We start from the raw sequence: 22,552 nt of genomic DNA, 5'->3' as shown, positions 1-22,552 counted from the left end.
CGATCCAAATTAAACCTCACCCCACCATATCAGTTTAATGAAGGATTGAGCTTTTTTTATGAAAATTGCTTCTTTTACTCCCCTTTCAAACCATCTATGTTCTTTTGCTAATATCTTAACCTCATTGCCATCAAATGAGTGGTTGCTAGCTTTTAGGTGCATATGTACTGCCGATTGAGGCCCACTAGTATTATCCCTGCGATGTTGATAGTCTTTTTGAGAATTTGTTTAGTCTCCCCAATGTATTGCTCTTTACAATTTTCATTCTTACAATGTATTGAATAAACTACATTACTTTGTTTTTCATTTGGAAGCCTATCTTTTGGATGCACTAATTTTTGCCTGTGTTTATCGGTTTGAAATAAGTAGGAATTTTGTGTTGCCAAAGTACTCTGTAATTTTTCAGAAATTCCTGCAATGTAAGGTACTGCTACTCCTCTTCTTTTTGTATCTTCAGGATTTTTGGTTTCAGCCCCTATTCTTTCTTTCTGACATTTGTTAAACGACCACTGAGGGTACCCACAGTTCGTGAGTGCTCTCCTGATATGTTTTGACTCCTTTCCCCTGCCTTTGACGCTTGTTGGTATTAGTTTAGCCCTATGCTGGAGGGTTCTGATAACTCCTAGTTTGTGTTGTAGAGGATGGTTCGAATCGAAAAGTAAGTATTGGTCAGTGTGTGTGTAACCTTCCTAAAGACTTCTATTTTTAGCGCTCTGTCCTCTTTTATGCTTACTTTACAATCCAAAAAGGCAAGTTGGTTCTCTTTAATGTTCTCACGAGTAAATGTAATGTTTATCTACCGAGTTAAGGTGATCTGTGAATGATTGAATTTATTGTTTTTTAATTATGACGAAAGTATCATCCACATATCTAAACCGGTGTCTCGGTTTTGTCCCCGGGAAGGATGTGAGGGCCTGTTTCTCCATCTCTTCCATGTACAGATTAGCCAGTATGGGTGAAACTGGTGAGCCCATAGCACAACCATGAATTTGTTTATAAAATTTCTCCTGAAATTGAAAATACGTAGTATTAAGGCAGATTTCCAATAATTTGCAGATGTGATCCGCTTTAAGTTTGGTTCTTTCATGCAGAGAAACGTCCGCCAGCAGACTCGTCCTCACCACTGAGACTGCTGCTGGGGTTGGGACAGATGTAAAGAGAGAAGTCACATCGTATGATGCCAAAGTTTCCTCAGGTTCCAATATGAGGTCTTTGATCCTCTCTACAAACCCTGTGGTGTTCTCTACGTGATATTCTGTGTTACCAACCAACGGAGCTTAGATAGTTTTTAAATATTTGGCTACACTGTATGTAGAGGAGTCAATGCTACAAACAATGGGTCTGGGGGGGAACCATTCTTTCTGTATTTTTGGCAGGCCATGGATACATGGCGTGGCCTCTCCCGGGTATAATCTAAAATACATCTGTTTGTCTGTATGTTTTCCTTTCTCTAACTTTTGGATACAGTCTATCATTTCTTTCTTGTATCTATTGGAAGGGTCCCGTTTTAGTTGCTCATAAGTGTTAGAATCACTGATTAACCTGTTTATTTTGTCTTCATAATCCAATGTGTTAAGAAGCACTACATCTGCCCTTGTCTACTGGCAAAATAGTAATATTTGTGTCTTTTTGTAGAGTAGTCAACGCCTTTCTCTCTTCTAATGTTATGTTGGACGGAGGTGTTTGGCACAACTGAGAAGGGCTGTTGAGATCTTCAGCGCTTTCGCGATGCATTTGGAAGAATAAAGAGTCGAGATGGTCCTCTTGTTTAGATCATACAAGTAGGATATTTATTTGCCGGAGCACAGAGAGCAGCCGCTGGGCTCATCGTCGCACGAGAAGTCCAAAACATGGATACATACACTGGATTTTATCGCTGTCAAGTCACGTGATGCCGCGTAGTGGCTGTGGCCAGATCAACTCAGTATTACAGCATTACACAAAATGAGGATACAATCTAGCTTTCTTAACAAGGGCTGATATTTTAATGCGTAGATCATCTGCCTCTACATACGAAAAGTATAAGACAGTATAAGAAAGTACGAAAGAAACGTCCCACACCTTCAAAAAGAACAGATGACGGCCGGAGAAACCTTTTCATCGATGAACCACTCCTGTACGACCGAGAGCTTAAACAGACGTACAGCGAGTCTAAAGCACACGTAAGGTGAAACAAAACGAAAATGTAAACAAACAAAATACATTTGTATACAAATTGAATGTATAAATAAACAATGAAAGCATTTTTGTGTTTTATTTCATTCTATTGTACACTTTTGTAATGCTCACATTGTTTTAACACGTACCACAGGGTCACTGAAATTTAACATGTATGGTGTCCCCCCGCCCAGTGCCCGAAGACGGTTGGGAGATGTCCCCCCCGCCACCCTACTGAGTAATAAACGGTACGGATGGATGGCTTTATAACTAGTAAAACTAAATAGCATTCCCGTTGCGTTCCCGCGAACATACACAATGCAAAAGATGCATAATACAAATGTATCAAATACAAAGTTCATGAATATTTGCATTCACCATGACCGCCGCATGTCTCGCCGTCTCTTTCTCGGAAGTGATCTTCCTACAAAATAATGGCATATTTTTCTGTGTGGAATTTTTCAACAAGAAGAAATTAACAGTGAATCAAAAATATGAGTTTTTATTGAATAATTGGTGTAATTGAATCCGTGGTCTATACATTCTATGTATTTTTGCGTGAATGCAGGACCGTTCTTTCAGTCAGGCTTTCTCACATGAACTACTCACCGGACTTAGTTTGGATGAGTCTTTCCGATAGCTTTAAACTGGCTAGCTGGTTGATAAGGACGTTGATAGAAATACTTCCAAGAGCAAATATCAGTCTTTGCAAATTTTGGTAAGTTTTTTTCTCATTTTCTGGTTGCGGTCTGGTACTTGGCCTGCCGTCCAGTGGTCAGTATGTGTGAATATTTCGCTTTATTAGCTTAGCACTAGCATTAGCTTTGCTGTCTAGCTGGAAAGAAAGCATAGCTAATCCTGATAAGTATGAGCACTGCCACAAAGCTAATACTGTCAAACAACGTTGTGACTATATCAACAGTGTCGAACTATTATGTTGGTGCTGTGTAAAAAAAGTAGGGGTAGATTTGCAATTGGCCTAGTCTAAGATGTGACGAAAAATTGAACAGTGCATCATAAGCTGCAGACCAGAGTCAAAGTTAGCTTTAGCCATCATTGCCTTCGAAAACCAGCTGACACTAACAAATGTCGGCGTTCCCAAATGTTCCCTCTAAACAAGCGCTCTTGAAATTTATGGTGCATATGTTTATTATATATCGGAGGCTGTAAAATTTCTTAAGATGTGACATCGTGCTATTGTGAAGTATTGTATCCATTTTAAGATTGGCTGTCGCAAAAGTGTGATAATGTTTAATCTTTGTTGGTCAATTCTCCGTGAGTAAGATCAAAAAGCACAAAATACTGGATGTCATTTAATCATTACGTTGAATGTCTGTAAAATAAGTCTTATGACAAGGTATTCCAGGGTGCTCGTCTGGAATGCTGGTACGTTTTTATTATCAATTGAATCAAAATGCATGTAACTTTCCCCTATAATTTGGTGCATGTGATTTTGTTATAAAATAATAATCTCAATCTAATTATCAACGTTTGACAGACTCATCTGGAAATTGGGTGCTGCGTGCTGAAGAACCACTGACGCTGTTTTGTGGAGGATGTCTTCAACATTACTCTTCAACCAAGACAATGTTACACGCTTGAAAAAAAGAAAAGCCCGTTTCACTTTCAATGAGGTCCACATACTCTTAGACGAAGTGAGGAAACATCGCTCAATCGTTGTTGGTATGTCAATCAATGCTCTTCCCTCATGGTATATACTGTGAACGATATTCCTGTCACCACACTGTCTGACTTCCTCAGCAGAAACGGTATACACATTTTCACAAAATGTTATTTTTTTCAGTCGTGGAAAAGTATACTCTTCTAAAACCTTACCTTCAAAAACCAGCTACATTCATATATACTTGTCACTTTTAAGACTGTGAGAAACGAGTATTCTCGCGATAGGGTAGAGCTGTGTTAAGGAACCTTGTTACAGTAATCCAGCAGCTGTCGTCATAAAAGTGTTGTTTGCATCCACATTTGCATTCATTTTTTGGTAGCATTTTCAAGTGTCACACACCAAATGTCTAATTCAACAGATGATAGTGAATATGAACCTTCCCTTAGAAGCTAAAATACTTCTGATAACTCTGCGATTTCATTGGACAATGACTATTTCTTGACAATTGTGGAGGAGAGGGAGAAGGGTGAGCAGAGAGCTTGGAGAAGCCTCGAGTTGTCAGAGGAGTGTATCCTTTCACAGAAACTCCTGGAAATACAATTGGCAAAAACATATCAGAACTGAGTCCATTTGAATTTTTCAATATTTTTATTGCTAGAACAATTATTGACTCTGTACTGGAAGGGACTAATTGTTTTGCTGAAGAAATGGACAGGATTTACAAACTGTTTTCGTAGCCAGCATTAATGTACCATATAGAATATAACTTAAACAATAGTCTGAAAAGGGAAAGTTTTTCACCCCAAAAAATGTTGGGGATGGTCTTAATGACACATATTTACGCTAAAACAAACACAATATTTCAATTGGAGAGAGACATTTAAGAACCATGGGAAAAGTAACTATTATCCATTCATTTTAACACCAATTTATATGATGTTAATTTACAAAGTTTTCTAATTTAGAAATGTTCTAATTATACATTAAGGATATGGGCTATTGCTGAGACGAATCAGCATTTTCCACTCGTTGCAGCCACGTAGTGCACTCTTGTTTTATTTACTCCTCACTACTTTACCACAAGAGTGGATACTGCTGGTCCAATTGCCCTTTTCCAACATCAAAAAGACCTGATCAATCGATCACTTCTACAATTCACAGAGTATTATTATTATTATTATCATTCATACTCCAGAGCTTCACAAAATACTTTTTTTTCATAATTGTAAAATGTTGAATACTGGATGTCAGATATCCTACTCTCATGTCGGTGTTGTTGTTGTTTTTTTTCTTTTAACCCCAAGGAAAATTCAACCGCGGTGTGGCAACCGATGTGAAGAAGCGCACATGGGCTGAAATTGCAGCACGTGTCAATGAAATCGGCGAGTGTCAGCGTGAGGTCATTGAGGTCGTGAAGAAATGGTCGGACCTGAAGTGTGACACCAAACGGAAAGTTTCTGCCATACGGTTGGGCATGACGCCGAATCGGGGCATCAACTCCCGTCTAGCTAGAGACCTTAATCAAACAGAAAAGGTTGTGCTCCAGATTCTGGAGATGGATCGGGCAGACCACATCAACAGTCACTTGGGCCCCCTTTGCGATGATGATGATGATGATGATGATGATGTTGAAGAAATGGATGAGGACGACATGGTCGGAATGCAGAATTCACCCAATGGTTCTGAAGATTTGACAAGGCCTCTGCCAATGTCCTACTCTTCAAGTGGATTTGCACAATCAGGTAGCAAATATGTACATTCAATTCCTTTATCAAGTCAAATGTGTTTTCAGCCCGACTGTACTTAAAGATATATTTTCTTAAAATGTGTTTTAAAGTGACTATTCCATTACTCATCTAACCGCAGTGGTATTTTTATGCAGTCCGCACAGGTAGCCCTCTTTGGGTAAACCTGCTAATTATTTGGGTTGAGGCCTGGCCTCTGCCGTGGTAATGCCAAGCATACAGTACAGATTTACAAACCTAACATGTAGATGTGTAATGTGTATTCATACCGTTTAGTTTAATGTATTACAAAGAGGACTTTTGTTTTTGTCAATGCCATGTTTTTACTTTCTTTCAACAATGATCCCAGACGTCCGCTATTTTTTTTCCGCCCAAGTGGTGTGTGTGTGTGTGTGTGTGTATGTGTATATATACCGTTTAGTTTAATGTATTACAAAGAGGACTTTTGTTTTTGTCAATGCCATGTTTTTACTTTCTTTCAACAATGATCCCAGACGTCCGCTATTATTTTTCCGCCCAAGTGGTGTGTGTGTGTGTGTGTGTGCGTATGTATATATATATATATACACACACACTTTGGCTTTTGGCAACGGGTGAATTGTTTTTGTGTTTTCTTTAGCCCCTGTTACTAAATCTATGAAAAGCCACAAGAGCGTTTATTCATTTGTCTGTACTTCTAGCTGTCCATCATAGGTGATGATGACGCTTGCTCCCAGGGAGGGGATGTTGGGGCGGGGGGCTTAGCGACAATGTCGCTGGTACCACTTTTCATGGGCATAGAGCCCAATCCTTGAGCCGCAGACACGTCCGCAGATGGAACATGGGAGGCCGGATGGCAGGGGGGTACCAGCCGTCCGCTGGTGCCGTTGAATGCGTCTCTCAAATTGTCTGTCTATGTGGATTTGATGTATTTTAGAGACTATCCTGGCACTAGTGGTCTGCCAGGTTTGTCGGTCTGAGGCCAAAGCTTCGAGCTCCGTGATGTTGATGTTGGCTCGTTTGAGGAGGTCCCTGGTGTAGTCCTTGAGGCGTCGCTTTTGCCCCCCTGCAGAGCGCTTCACATCTTTCAGCTGTCCATAGAGGACTTGGCGGGGCAGGCGGTGATCGGGCATGCGGATGGTGTGTCCAATCCACCGAAGGTGTTTTTTTGCAACTGCTGCTTCCATGCAGATGGAATTTGTGCGCTGAAAGATGTCTGAGTGAGGAACTCGATCTTCCCAGGACAGGCCAAGGATCTTCTGCAGGCTCTGGATGTGGAAGCCCTCAAGGGTAGTTAAGTGGTCCATGTTTCTGCCCCATAGAGGAGAGTGGACAGACATACTGCGCTGTATACGGCAATCTTGGTTCCAATTCTCAGGTTACGGTTCATAAACACTCTGCTGCGTAAACGTCCAAACGATGATGAGGCTTTATTTATACGATTGTGTATTTCAATGTCAAGGGACCAATTGGTGGACAAAGTGGAGCCAAGGTAGGTAAAACAATCCACTACATTTAGTGAAATGCCATTGATGTGAAGGCTGGGTGGTGTGGGAGTTCACGACACAGGTTGGAACATGAGCTCTGTTTTTTTTATGTTGATCTGGAGACCAAAAGACTGGTATAAGTTAGAAATGGTATTGAGAGCATGCTGCATAGATTCTGAGCTGTGAGCTAGTACAGCACAGTCATCAGCATACTGAAGTTCGCAGATGTGGCAGATATTTGTCTTTGTGTGGGCCTGGAGCCGTCTGATGTTGAAGTGGTTTCCATCGAGGCGGTATTCCACGCGGATGCCATCTTCATGTCGGATGCCTTTGTGAGATAGGCACGTGATGGCAGAAAGGAGGATATTAAAGAGTGCTGGAGCCAAGACACAGCCCCAGCGTTCACCCCAAAGAGCTCTGACTGGAGCTCTCCGAAGAGTACTCTGGCTTGCATCCGTCATGCAGCTGCTGAAGGATGCAAAGAAACTTGGGTGGAACCCCAAGTTTGGAGAGGTGCTTCCATAGCAACTCACGGTTGACGGTGTCAAATGCTTTGTTGAGATCTATGAAGGCTATGTAGAGGTCCAGGTGATGTTCTCTGCTCTTCTCCATAAACTGCCTTAATACAAAAATCATGTCTGTGGTGGATCTTGTCTTCCGGAAACCACCCTGCGTTTCTGGAAGCACAGACTCTGAGAGATGCTTGACCAACCTACTGAGCATAATTTTGGACAGAATTTTCTCTGCGGTAGAGAGGAGAGAGATTCCTCGGCTATTCCCACACGCTGTTTTGTCCCCTTTCTTTTTGTAGATTACAATGATGTTGGCATCCTTCCAGTCTTGTGGGAGCTTCCCGTGTTCCCAGATGTTATAGATAAGGAGGTGCAGACGGCGCGTGAGGAGATAACCTCCGTGTTTGTAAACTTCTGCAGGGATGCCATCAGGTCCAGCACTTTTGTTGTCCTTAAGGCTCATGATGGCTTGCCTGGTCTCTAAAAAGGACGGTGGGGTGTCGAGGCTCATGATTGGCGGCAGGTCTGGAAGATTGTCCAGAATTTTTGAGTTGACGGGGTTGGTGGTGTTGAGAAGGGTCTCGAAATGGTTTGCCCAGCGAGCACTCTTGTATATGATATCTGTCTACACACACACACACACACACACACATGTATATATATATATGTATATGTATATGTATATATGTGTGTGTGTGTGTGTGTGTGTGTATATATATATATATATATATATATATGTGTGTGTGTGTGTGTGTGTGTGTGTGTGTGTGTGTGTGTGTGTGTGTGTGTGTGTGTGTGTGATTGCTTGCTCGGGAGAGCACACGACTTTTCACATTGTTAAGATGTCGTGCGAGAGAGATATCATATACAAGAGTGACAGTGGAACGGTGGTGGAATTGGTCATGGTTAGAAAAACAAGTCGACAGATGCCCGTTTTCAGATTTCATATTCAAACATAAAAATCCGAACTATTTTTCGTAAACACACGGAGTGCCACAATGAGTGATGTGTCGTTTGCGAACGAGCCGATTCTCCTGACAAGGAGCTCCAAATGGCCGCCGACTTTTTTTATACTCTATTCCCCACCCACCGTCTTCGGTTGAAGCCGCTTATGATTGGTCAAGATCCGTGGTAGAGGAGGGTTGGGACACGCGCAGCAGGACACACGCAGCAGTGGGGGAGGGTTTAGAGAAACAGAACCCCCCCCCACACACACACACACAAGGGAGACGACAGAGCTTGAAACAAAAAAAAAAACAAAAGTGAAAAAAAATAAAAAGTGAAAGTGTAAAATGGATAGAAAACGGTGAAATTTGGACTCGTTTTAAATGTATTGATAGTTCAAAGGCAATCAGGCTCCACAAATCAAAGTCAAAAAGTCAGTCAGCTTGATTGTCAAATTTGCTAATATGCATGAAATACAGCACAGATAAAATTACTGTCCTCTCAGACCCAGCGTGTCAGGCACTTATAATGACTTAAAGGACAACCGACGTCTCCGGACAAGTTGTGTCCATAATTTGTAAAATTGCTTCAAATGACTTCTACTGAACGTATTTTACAAAGATTCCACCGCATATAGCTATATTTTAGGTTTTAAGACTCGCGCTGAATATTCCGGAAGTCTTGTTTTTGAGTTAGTGACGAGTCCTCAACCTATGTCACTGAAGGAACTATCTTGCATCACCTCAATGCATTTTGTGGCACTTTGTTTGGTCTGAAAACTTCGTGGTGATCCATGTTGATGGCGAAATTAGAAGGAAAACACATAACGCAATGGTGAATCGTTGTATGATACACCGAGACAACTCTTTGATATTCGTTGACAAAAATTCCAAGCTGAATCTTCTTCTTTTCCTTTCGGCTTTTCCCGTCAGGGGTCGCCGCAGCGAATCAATGTCCTCCATCTATCCCGGTTTTGTGCATTCTCTTCTCTCACACCAGCTACCTTCATGTCCTCTTTGACCACATCCATAAACCTCCTCTTCAGTCTTCCTCTCGGTCTCCTGCCTGGCAGTTCAAGATTCAGCATCCTTCTCCCGATATAGTCGTTCTCTCTCCTCTGGACATGTCCAAACCATCTCAGTCTGGCCTCTCTGACTTTCTCTCCAAAGCCTCTAATATGAGTTGTCCCTGTAATCTACTCATTCCTTATCCTATTCAACCTGGTCACTCCCAAAAAAAACCTCAACATCTTCAGCTCTGCTACCTCCAGCTCTGCTTCCTGTCTTTTCTTCAGTGGCACTGTCTCCAGTCCAAACATCATGGCTGGTCTCACCACTGTTTTATACACTTTTCCTTTCATCCTCGCTGAAACCCTTCTATCACACATCACACCTGACATTTTTCTCCAGATTTGCCTTTCCAGCAGCTCATGTATTTTGTTTTTCTACTTTCATTCCTTTTATCGCTTTGCTGCTGTGAAATGTAGATTTCTCCACTGCGAGACTAATAAAGGCAAATCCAATCCAAATTGCACAATAAAATGCTGACCAACACATAAAAAGTAATGTATGTCTCAGAAAATGTTAATCAAAATGGCAAATACACAAATAACATAAACATAACCCGGGCTAATTGTACATTCGGAAAGAAAAGAATTATGAATAGGATTTTTTACCTTTGTGGTGGTCAGCGGAAGGCGCAGGTGGACGGCGGAAGGAAATTTATTGTTTGAAGGAGTCCCCTTCCATAAAAACTTCGGGGTGCTCACACGTTCAAATGTCTTTCCTCCTGTCACGTGCGAGTTGACAGCGGGGGGCGGGGCTGCCTTTCCCGGCCGCCCTCCACCTGCTGTCAATTCTCTAATCACGGACACGGGGCATTTATACGGTTCGCGATCACCCCGCCAATGCCGGATGATTGACTCACCTTGCCCCGTACCTGGACTCTTCCTTCGATGCGCGAGTGTATCCGGTCCGAGGTATTTTCCCCTGCGTCCCGTAAATTTATGTCTGGTCGGATCACCCCCTGCCTTCTTACTCGCTGTGTTTTCTTTTATTTGTGAATAAACATCCTGCTTGGTTAGTACGTCTCTGCCGCCTGCTTTGGGATCCCAAACATTCCACTACGTTCCGACGAGTCAGCTGCCGTCACTCTCGCTCGGAACGTGACAGCTACGGATGACTTGGCTACAGGATGTTCTTTTCTCTTAAAATATCTATCCAATGACAGTTGCTCTCACTCCCACAACCACATCACTAGATTTCTTAGCCTCCTTATTCTTTAATATCGTACTGATCGTAGATTTCGCCATGCTGTGTTCCCTAGCCAGATCAGACACTTGCACACCTCCTTCATATTTTGCGATTATTTCTTTCTTAAATGCAATAGTTGTTCGCACTACTTTTCTTTTTTTCACTTGTAGCAGCACTTACTTTCTTTGGAGGCATAATTAGGGGCTAAAACTCTTCGTACACCTGTATTAAACGCGAGAGCACAACGCAGCACGTCCGCAAGCGACAACAGTTGGGCACGGAGAGAGTGATACACCCGTACGCCGCTCAGCACCCCATCCTCGCGTACGCACTCACGCGTCGTACCGGCGTTCGAACTACGAAGCAAGAATTTCTCTAATATTTTGTTCGAACGCCGATTTGTTCGAACTGTGAGTCGTTCGAAAACCGAGGTTCCACTGTATACATTGCATTGCACATTTGAAATGCAAAATTCTCCACTAATCTAATTTCATTCTGCTGTTTTACTGTCTCAGTGGACTCGTCACATGGTGCCTGTGATGTGGAGTTTGAAATACCTGCTTCGGAAGGTGAGTTGTCATGATCCAGTTGACAACTTTATATTTCAAAATTCTCTGTTTGTTTGTTTTTTGGGCTGATGACGCTTTGTTTCTTTGGCAGACTGGGATGATTATGCTAAAGAAGATGCTCTGCCTTCAAGTCAGTCATCTAAGCATAGAGGGGATCACCAAGGAAACAATGGCTTCCCTAAACAAGAGCAACCTCATACTTCTTCCTGCACTTCAACCATGACGGCCTCCCTTCCGATCACTGGTCAGCCAAGCCCAAATGTAAGGGACACCATGCTTCAAAATGCGTCACTCAGCCTCCAGGAGCAGCACGCAACCAACATCCTGCTGGAAACGGTTTCTCGTTCCTTGGAGCTTCTGTCTGAGTCGGTGCAGCAGCTAGCAGAAACCCAGCAGGAATTTGTGCGGGAGTCCCTGCAGCTCCAACGAGAAACAGTGCAGGTGTTACGGGACTTTACGGACAGCGCCATCACTCTCATGCATGACAAACTAAATGGACGACCTGCATTATAGCATCAAGTTGACAGATTTATCCTTGACTTTATCTTTGGCTTTCAGCCGCAAATCCTTCAATTTCCATTGGATTTTACATTGGTCACTGCAATTATTACAGTCCTCAACTGATATTCCATAATGGGTTAGAGACAATGAATTGTTAAAAAAAACTGAGGGTAATTGAACGGTTGTAAATTTTATTTTATTTTTTACTACTGACAGTGATACTTCTATCACTACCTTGTTTAAAGGACAACCGACACCATTTTTTTGTTTCCTAACTGACATCAGAAAAATGTTTTATAGCATCTAAAATACCCAAAACATGCAGGCTGATATTTTTAGTCAAATGCAAAACACCAATAAAAATGAGTTAAAGTGTCCCAAAACTACTTCAAAATGACCCCAGAGATGCAGATTTTCAGAAGGTCCCGCCCCCTTGTTCGTGACGTTACGCCAAAACGACAATGGCTTCAGATTCGGAGAAGATGCTTTCTTCATCCGTAACATTGACTCCCTTCCTACTTTCAAATCTCACCTCAAAACCCACCTGTTTAAACTTGCTTTCATGGTCTAGTTTAATCTGCTGTTTTATTATTGGTTTATCCATGATATTGTTTTTATTGTAAAGTGTCCTTGGGTGTTCAGAAAGGCACTTGTAAATTAAATGTATTATTATTATTATTTGTTACTCATCCAGTTATGAATATGATTCAAATAGTTCTGAAGAGAAAGGCATAAATGCTTGCAATCGATTAAAGAAGTCCTTCCGGATCATTTTGAGGCATCTGGACTCCAATGTAGCGTCCCGGAAAATGCACAAGATGGCGCCCAAGCTCCGTTGGAAATGGGCTGATTTGTCTGGTGGGAATTTGTGTCAACTAGTGTCAAATAGTAGTCTTGATGCAACACACAACGATTCGCTATCGCGCGCGTTATTTATGTGTTCTTCTAATGTCGCCATCAACACGGATCAAGACCATGTTTTCAGACCAAACAAAGTATCCAAAATGCATTGTGTGTCGCTTGCTCGGTCAGGGGCGTTCCAGACGGTACGTCACGTCAGGCATCGTCATCAACTCCTGAATAATCAGTGCGAGTCTTAAAACATAAAATATAGCTATATGCCGTGGAATCTTTGTAAAATACGCTCAGTAGAAGTGATTTTACAAATTATGAACACATGTCCGGAGGCGTCAGTTGTCCTTTAAGGCATGTACTACTTTTTGAGAAAAAAAGCTTTTCTTGTTTTAATGCTGATGTTCAAGAGTAGTTAATTGAATTTGAAAAGTGTCAAATTCTGCGCGTTCTGTCTAACTGTTACCTCGCGCCTGTGCATAGAGTATCATTCATACTGTATGTAACCATGAGTAGTTTCAGCACCTGACCATTATATGGTCCATATATCTTAAAGCTCCATTTTACTTGTTGTTTTTACATCTTTTACTGCATTATCTATTAGAATATCTGTAAAATAAACTATCTGTAAACATCCATCTATCCGTTTTCAACACTAATTGTCCTGAACAGGGTAACCGGCGATGCTGGAATCAATCCCACCTGAATCGGGTCAAATGGCAGTCAGTCGGAGGGATACATCGAGAGCGCGCCCTTGCGCCATTTACGCATTGACAGCCACTGGCGCAACTTTGTACTGCGCCTGCACTGGCGCAAGTCTATTACGATGAGCACGTGTTGCGACATGATCTGTGCCACATATGACATACTGTACTTCTGTTAAAATAGCTAAGAAACAAATTTCGTTAAACAGCAATTTAAAAGTGTTCGTTTTCCTTCAGATGTTTTAACTTTACTCGTCTGCCATCGTGCCCTACCGATTATCGAGCCGTAATCATTTTGTATTTGTTTCGGTGGGTTCAAAAGTTGTGTTCGAGGACATCGGGGGTTTCCGCTATCTACTGGAAACTGACGAAAGGGCCAATCGAATATTCATTTACCCATGGTGCATTGCAGTATTTACATCAAACATGGTGGATGGATTCAGTATGGAGCACGAGAACAGCACTAAAACTCTAAAAGACAATAAAAACTGGCAGCAAACAAACATCTTGTTTTTTAAGAAACAATCAAATACGTTTGAGGGTAGTGCCAATTCGTTGCAGCAAACTGCTGTTAAGGATTCAAATTTAGTGGATAATGGGAATGATTTCAAAGCTGTTGCAGCACATTAGAAATCTACAAAGAAAAGAAATGTGTTTAAATAGACACCAGTAAGAAATATGCTACGTTTATTCTCTGTGTTCTCTGTAATACTGCAGAATATTGTATCAAAATAGCACAGCAATGATTGTGTTGGAACAAAAGAAAATTGAAAATGTTTATTTCCAGAATCAGACCCACAAGGGGACACAAGTCAGTGTCTTATTGTGCCGGTCCCATGCCTGGATAAATACAGAGGGTTGTGTCAGGAAGGGCATCCGACGTAAAAGCTTGGCCAAAATAAACATGCGAATCAAACTTCTGAGGATGGAGGACACTGATTCGCTGTGGCGACCCCTGAAGGGTTTTTTTTTAATCAGTTTTGTATACTTCGGCATTCGGCAATCTAGTTAAATCGGGCCCCATCCATTTTAGAAAATGGCCTACTTTTCTGAAACAAGGGGACCAACTGGCCCCCCGTTTTAATTTCCCAGACGCCCCCCTGCAGTCGTGAGGCACAGAGATGAACAATCTTTTCAAACTTTGGCAATAGGTAGGTCTATTTTTGTAATTTGAAAAACACACTTGATACTTTAGTTTAGAGACTCAAGTCATATTGTCGAATATAAACTTTTTGTAGTTCTTGAGAGCAGCCTATGCATTGAACAATTTAGCTGCTTCCGATCGGCACAGCCACCGAACGGCTTCGTATTCATTCCGGTAGAGGTCGCTGTGGTAGTTATTTCAAGAGCAAGTACGTACAAGTAGTAGAACGTTTGGGGTCCATTCGCCCATTTTGACGTAGGCCTATGCTGCAGACACTGTTTGGGGGCGTCAAACATCCGGTGAAGATTATTAGACGCACTAATAATTTATTTTTTTAAATGAATTTCAAATCAGACATGAGTAGAATTAAAGCAATACAAACAATTGAAAAGGAAGTAGAGAAAGGAAATTACTTCGAATCAGCATCCTTCCTTTATGCCCGGGCAGAGTTGTGTGCTTTTTGATGATATTGGCAGTTGCATTTAAACGGTATATGAAAACAAAACAATATGATGTTAAAATAACATTTTAAAAACAACAGTGAATTGTTGTGGATAAAGGTGAAACATGAGTCAATTTTAGAATATTGGAGAAAATAATCACGTGTTTTCTGTTTATTTTTTTATTTTAGATTTTTCTCAGTTCCAAATTGAATTGCACTTATGTACCTCATTGCCACTAACTAATCAATTATGCCTCACATGTGTCAACATTTTTTTTGAAAGGGGTTGAGGGTTCTGTTTCCAAGTTGTCCTTGGGTCTCTTCTGGTTTAAACAGCTGCTGTAGCTGTCCTGGTGTGATGCATCTGAATAGAACTTGAACATTGTACTGCAGCTTCCTGCATAGCTGTATTCACTTGTGAAATGGTCTTTTGCATTAGCTTGTCAGGGAACCATGAACACTGGGTGTTAAGCCTAGATGAAAAGATATCATTCACTCAAAGTGCCTGTCTAACAGCATTGTTGTGGATTTTACAGTAACCTTTTTTTCATCCTCTTTGAATTAAAAAGTACTCCCTCATCACACCCAAAAAAAATTGCTCTAACCCTTCCATACACCCTGCAACCTGAAAACGCTGTCCACTATAGTAACCGCTATCCCTGAAAGGGTTAACATATACAGTGAGACCTCAGCTTACGAACTTAACTGGTTCCCAGAAAGTGTGTGTAAGGCGAATAGTTCGTCTGCTAAGCATTTATTTCCCATAAGAAACCATTAAAAATGAAAATCCGCTCCAACGTCCCCATAAAACATGATTTTCTACTAAATAAGCCTTAAAACCACACAAAATGTACCTTATTTTACGAATAATAAATGTGCTGTTGTATTGTAATTAAAGAAAGACACTGTACTGCATAATAAAGTCATTTTATTTACCTTTGATGGTCGTTGTCAATGGGTGGTAGCAATGGGCGACTTAGCGTAATGGCACTGGGACGCTAAGTCACACAAACGCACACCTCGTTCGTGTTTTTCGATGATCTTCTTCTGCTCGGCCATACATTTCTTTTGTGTCCTCTTCAGCTTAACACTAGCCTGTGTTTTCGGTTCCATAATCGCAAAAGTACTTCACTCGATAACAAACCACATCTGCACTCAAAGGGGGTGTGGAAAACTAGTCCGCTAGCCACACTGGCGCTGTTGTTTGGTTCGTCGGCCAAACACTTGTTTGTATGCCAAGATTATATTCTCGCGAATTTAGTGTTCGTAAAGCAAAATGTTCGTAAACTAAAGCGTTGGTAAACCGAGGTATTATTGTACCAAATTTATATTTGTGAGTTGTTTGTTTCTGATTGTCTTGCAATTGATCTTAAAACTGATTTTTTTTTTTATATCTAGCCGTTTTTGCTTGCCGTCATTTCAAGAAAGCTTAGTATGTTGTATTAAGTTCATCCTGTCTACTTGATATCTAATTCAAAATAGATTCTTGGCGTATACTTCCGCCTTTGTCTGAGGAAACTCTGACGAACGCGGAAGTAAACGCCAAAACATGTCAGGTATTTGAACACCTACAATACACTGTCTGTAAGAAAAAAAAATCTGTTTTAAATTAAAATAAGCTAAGTATGTCATAAGCAGAAAACAAATCCTGCCTCATGCAAAACTAGACATGCAAATAACAATGGACAAAGGTAGTACCAAACCAAATTATTTTGCTGAAAGCACCACAATTTCTTTAAAGCCGAAAGAACTTGTTGACATCTGGCTGAAAGAGATGTGAATTTAGAGTGGCCCATATAAAGGGGTAATATAAATATCGATCCACCCTTCCATAAGTTTCCTCCCTCCTTCTGTTGCCAATGTTAACCCCTTTGCCCTTTCCTTCTCTTCAGTTAATACGCCTGCTGTTTGCGTGCCCTCCATCTTCCCAGCACCCCCTTTCATCTCCCATCTGCTGCAGAAACTGCTGCAGGAGTGTCTGGATTGGGGGCAAGGATAGGTGGGACTGAGGCGTGGGGAGAGTGGGGGGGGGGTGGATGTCCCCGTCTCAAAAGAATAATCGTGCATCTGCTGCTTGTAGTCAAACAGTTCTCTTTACACTACCCAGTGTTGTATTAGGAAGGGGCAGGAACTCAGACATAAAACATTTTGTAGGGTTGCCTTAAAATAGTTTTATTAATTAAAATAAATAAATAAATAAAAACAATGAAAGAGTAGTTATGGTTTCAATATTTAAAATAATATCCCAATCAAGTAATATATCGTGTTATATTGTATTTTGTAACTCTTCATAATCCAAACATTCATGATACTAGTAGAATACTCCTATTACATTATATTTAATCATTTCAGGTACAGCAGTCACTACAGTGCGGTCACTACAGTGGCGGTCACTACAGTGGTGGTCACAACAGTGGCGGTTACTACAGTGGCGGTCACTACAGTGGCGGTTACTACAGTGGCGGTTACTACAGTGGCGGTTACTACAATGGTGGTTACTCCAGTAGCGGTTAATAGAGTGGCGGTTACTAGAGCCGCGGTTACGACAGTGGCAGTCACTAGAGTGGCGGTCACTACAGTGGCGGTCACTCCAGGGTGGTTATTACAGTGGCGGTCACGACAGTGGTGGTCACTACGGTGGCGGTTATGACAGTGGCGGTCACCACACTGGATGGTTTATCAAACAGGTGTCAACGTCATTTTATTCGGCCCGTGAAAGAAAATCAAGCATGTCAAGTTCAATGATGCTGGCTACGGTCCGAACCAAAATTTCAAATTGTCTTATGAAAACTACGATACAATACTCGCACCACTGCTATCCTCGTTCATAGTCTCGTCACCTCCCGGATTGACTATTGCAATTCACTTCTCTTTGGTGTCCCTCAGAAACTCCTCCACAAACTTCAACTTGTCCAGAATTCTACAGCCCGGATCATCACCAGAACTTCATCCTTTCACCACATCACCCCCGTCCTCCAAGAGCTCCACTGGCTCCCGGACAAATATAGAATCAACTTTAAAATTCTTCTTTATACATTTAAAGCTGTCCGTAACCTTGCCCCACATACCTATCTGACCTTCTTCAAATTTCTATACCCTCTCGTTCCCTCAGATCCTCTTCCTCCCTCCGCCTCTGTGTGCGCCCGCCTGCCCGTCTCAGCATGATGGGTGACAGAGCTTTCAGGTGCTCTGCCCCCAAACTTTGGAACTCACTTCCTCCCAACATTCGTAACATCGATTCTCTTCCCACCTTCAAGTCCCATCTCAAAACCCACCTATTTAAAATTCCATTTTCGGTGTAGCTCTCTCTCATGTTTCTATTTATAATTGTATTTTATCTATTGCATTGTATATTCTAATGGCTTCCCCAAATTCAGAACGGTCCTCGAGAGGAAACCGGAACTACAATGTGGTCCGTGGCAAAAAATTAGCTTGACACCCATGGCATGTTATCAGGTTACAGGTTTTCATTATTGGTGCATGAAAGTGTTAATTCGGCGATCTGATCATTCCTACTTATCAGTGGTGGGCCATTATGGCCTGCAAGGCCTTCCCTGCTGGCCATAATTTGTTAGAGTCAGAAATCTACCTGGACACGTTCATAATCTCACAAACTATGATTGGCTAGTCAACAGTCAATCGTAGTAGCACTTGATGCTAGTGACAGAGTATACTGGCCAGAGCTAGCACACTGTATCTGTAGCGAGCTGCATAAGCAAATACATTGTTTTGTTGATTTAATTGTGGTTTTGTCAACCCACAATGGCTGAAGGAGGAGAAGAAATTGATTACGTTGGAGATTTACTGTTGAAACCATTTGCAAGACGGACTTTTCAAGAAAAAATGGCCATCATTAAGAAAGGTCGGACAGCTCCGAATATTTCAGAAAATAGCAAATAATATTGCAATTTTATGAGGTTATTATTGATGCTTCACAATAACATTGTTCAATCTTCTCTGTGGTGTGAAAGAGCGAGTTATTTCCTGGCTAACTGTACCCTCTAGTGCAGTACAGGACGGTAGTAAATCACACCACACGTTTTTACAGTGACAGCTGGGCATTGCTTCACATGTAGCACCAGTGAAGGCCTAGAAGTTTCATGCACGTCCCGCCACTGCTATACTATCGCCACTGCTATTACTATCATTACTTTACTCAGTGCATTTATCAGTTCTACACAAAAGCCCCTCACATTGTGTGTTATTTGTTAGCACTGTAAACTTCTCTGGGCATTCAAGACCCACAGGTGCACCTGAGCTAAAAAAAAATGTCCTCCATAGCCTGTTTTTCTTTAAATTGGCTATTCTCGTTGCCAAACCATTGTCTTCGCAGTTCTAAAAAAACACATGAATGGAAATCACTGATAGGATATCTTTTATTTATACTTGGTGTGAGTGCCTCGACTGGGATCTCCACCTTATCGTGGTGAGGCACGTTGCGCGTCCCCATGACCCCGAGAGCTATGTCGGCTGGATCTTGTACTCCTGGCAGGGTCACCCAAGCCGAACAGGTCGGAGGGTAGAGGCCAGACAAAAAGTGATCCAAAATCCGCACCCGGGGGTAGGCGTAGGCGGAGTCCAACAGATCGGACCACCGGCAGCCCCCTGCAACCGCACTCACCTGAAGGTCGTCTTGAGTCCTCACTCATGCCACTGGAATACAGTGGGTGCGGCCAAGTATGTGGGGTAAGGAATTGCGCGCCCCGTCCCTCACACTAAATCCACTAGTCGCGCAAGTTTCAGCTTCCACCATATAAGTCCACTGGCGAAAGGATAGGATAAAGTGACGGGGGCAGGTCATGGATGTGACTTCTAGCTTGATTCCTACACAGAGGCGGTACAGGATTGATGGTCGTTGCAAAGATGGGATGCAACATTGTCCTTCGGCAGCATCCTGTGCATCTGAGCAGCCCTATTCAGGGTCCGCACTGCTCACGCCTTATAGGGGAAGGGTCTAGAAAACGTGACCTAAACATTGCTTGTTCCACCACACCTGGGTGGCCCACCGCAGCCACCAAGGCTTCCCCCCTCTGCGGTCGAAAACGAAATATAATCAAACCCATGACTATGAACCTAGCTTCCTGGAATGTTTGCACCGTCCTCGATGCTCGTGATGGGATGGAGAGACCTCGAAGACGAACTGCCCTCATTGCACATGAGCTCAGGAGGTACAACATCGATATTGGCGCACTCAGTGAGACTCGGTTCTCAGGCAAGGATTCACTCACAGAAGTTGGTGAGGGCTACACCTTCTTCTGGAAGGGTCTCCCAGAGAATGAGCAAAGACTCCATGGAGTTGGCTTTGCTGTGAAAAGCAACTTACTCAGTAACATCCCTGAGTCCCCCCAAGGCATCAGTGAACGGCTTATGACCGGGGGTATTCCCCTGGTAAAAGGTCGCTTCGCAACTTTAATCAGTACCTATGCTCCCACCTTGGATGCTGACGATAACACCAAAGATGCCTTCTACGAGTCCCTGGATGCAACCATATCCAAAATCCCTGCCTCTGATAAACTTGTTCTGATGGGTGACTTCAATGCCCAAGTAGGTACTTATGCTAGGCTCTGGAAAAACACGTAATCAGAAAGCACGGGATGGGGAAAATAAACAGCAATGGCCTCCGACTCCTCACTCTGTGCTCTGAGCATCAGCTGATTGTAACCAGCACCATCTTTCAGCTGAAAAAGAAATACATCACATCATGGATGCATCCCATGTCCAAACATTGGCACCTACTGGACTACACCATCACAAAGCAACGAGACCAAAATGACGTCTGCATCACGCGGGCCATGCGTGGGGCTGAATGCTGGACTTGTCATCGACTGATCAAGTCCAGGCTCAAGCTGAGAATTCGACCTCCTCATAAGAAACAGCAACCCCAAAGGCGTCTTAACTCAAGGGCCCTTGAGTCCCCAGAATGTGCAGCCAGCTACCGCAACAAGTTGATGTTGAAAGCAGGCGGAAAAAATTGAGGACAACAATTCATCAAGCTGCCTCTCAGACCATCGGCTTTACTCAGAGCGCCGGTTACCTCCTGACATGGCAACTTTACCACCTCATCTGCGACATCTGGCAAAACGGGACACTTCCTCAGGAATGGAAAGGCAGCAACATTGTCACCATTTATAAAAGGAAGGGGGACAAGTCAGTCTGTGGCATCAGCCGTGGCATCTCCCTGCTTTACGTTGCTGGCAAGATTCTTGCAAAAGTAATGCTGTTCTGTCTTCCATCGCACATTACCGAAGACATCCTCCCAGAGACAATGAGGTTTCAGAAAGGATCGAAGCACTCTGGACATGATCTTCGCTGCGCGCCAAGTTCAGGAGAAATGCAGGGAACAAAACAAGGACCTCTATATCACCTTCATCGACCTTACCAAGGAATTTGACACAGTTAACTGTGACATTCTCTGGAACATACTGCAGAAATTTGTCGTCCCCTCCAAATTTCTCGGCATCCTTAAACAGTTCCACAGCGGCATGCAAGCAACTGTACTTGTTGGTGGCCAACAATCTTCCCCTTTCCCTGTGGAAGTCGGGGTGAAGTAGGGCTGTGTACTGGCCCCTGCTATATTCAACCTGTTCCTGATGCCAGCTACGCTCCTCTTCCATAAGTCCATCCAGGAAGGTGACGGCGTACAAATCCAATTCCGCCTGGATGGTAGCCTGTTCAACATCAGACGCCTACAGGCCAAGACCAACACCCTCATCAGCGGCATCCACGAGTTACAGTATGCAGATGATTGTGCTCTGCTGGCCCACAGCCCAGCTGCCATGCAACATGCCCTTGATACCATGACCTCCATCTACCGATCACTGGGTCTCGTGATCAATGTAACCAAAACGGAGGTCATGGCAAAAGAGTGTTCTCCACCCCAGTGTTCACCCTCAGTGGCACACTCCTCAAGGTTGTCCAACAATGCAGCTACCTCGGCAGCATTCTAACACCCTCCTGTCTAATTGATGATGATGTCCAGACCCGCATCAATCAAGCCTTCAAAGCTTTTGGCAGATTGCGTACTCGTGTGTTCGAAAACAACCACTTAAGAACTCCAACAAAAGTCGCAGTCTACCAAGCAGTGTGTGTGTCCACGCTGCTATATGGCGCAGAAGCCTGGACCATCTATCGAGGCCATGTGAGACGCCTTGATGCATTCCACATCAGGTGCCTCCAACGGATCCTTGGCATCACCTGGCAGGATCATGTCCCACACACTGACATCCTTCAACGCACTGCCTCCACTAGTATCGAGGCTATACTTGCAAAGATGCAACTCTGGTGGGTTGGACATGTCATCCAGATGCCTAGCTGCCGCTTGCCTCGACAGGTGCTGTTGGGGTAATTCGCTGTAAGAACATCTTTAAACATCGCTTTCTAATCTTTGTTTACGTTTTGGACTTCCGGATACGTCACATCCTGCCTTCCTTTCCATGATGTTGCACACCATTACGTCACATCCTATCGCGTCACACCCTGTGCGGCATATAAATGCTCTCCCATTCCATCTATCGCTCTCTCTCCATGCTTCCTCCTTAACCGACACCACAATGTCTCAGCTGTCTTCAAGATTAAGCCAACTTTCTGTTCAACACCTGGCTTCCTGATGATTTAACCATCCTGCCGACAATGCCCGTAG

The 22,552-nt window shown here is 42.9% G+C and overlaps 1 protein-coding gene across 2 annotated transcripts; it reads left to right on the top strand.

The window, feature by feature from the left end:
• Nucleotides 1–2,317: 2,317 nt before the first annotated feature.
• On the top strand, nt 2,318–13,261 carry LOC148886105 (uncharacterized). Of its 2 annotated transcripts, none has more exons than XM_089017419.1 (5): nt 2,318–2,875; nt 3,656–3,840; nt 5,086–5,523; nt 11,217–11,270; nt 11,362–13,261. In XM_089017419.1, the coding sequence occupies exons 2-5, from the start codon at nt 3,714–3,716 to the stop codon at nt 11,781–11,783; spliced, it is 1,041 nt and encodes a 346-aa protein (XP_088873545.1). In that variant the 5' UTR covers nt 2,318–2,875; nt 3,656–3,713; the 3' UTR covers nt 11,784–13,261. The 2 variants fall into 2 exon arrangements, with proteins under 2 accessions (XP_088873545.1, XP_088873546.1); XM_089017420.1 differs by having other exon boundaries at nt 2,318–3,543.
• Nucleotides 13,262–22,552: the final 9,291 nt, after the last annotated feature.

This window comes from Hippocampus bargibanti, linkage group LG16 (assembly GCF_051943395.1).
Source record: "Hippocampus bargibanti isolate YZ-2025 linkage group LG16, ASM5194339v1, whole genome shotgun sequence".
NCBI classification, from domain to species: domain Eukaryota; kingdom Metazoa; phylum Chordata; class Actinopteri; order Syngnathiformes; family Syngnathidae; genus Hippocampus; species Hippocampus bargibanti.
This window is presented reverse-complemented; position numbering and strand designations above follow the sequence as displayed.

What these genes read in the sequence shown, in the direction of transcription:
- LOC148886105 (XM_089017419.1), top strand. Translation starts at nt 3,714, where the DNA reads ATGTCTTCAACATTACTCTTCAACCAAGACAATGTTACACGCTTGAAA. An exon ending in AAGTGGATTTGCACAATCAG is followed by an intron (nt 5,524 to 11,216) that starts GTAGCAAATATG and finishes TTACTGTCTCAG; the next exon opens with TGGACTCGTCACATGGTGCC. An exon ending in TGAAATACCTGCTTCGGAAG is followed by an intron (nt 11,271 to 11,361) that starts GTGAGTTGTCAT and finishes TTTCTTTGGCAG; the next exon opens with ACTGGGATGATTATGCTAAA.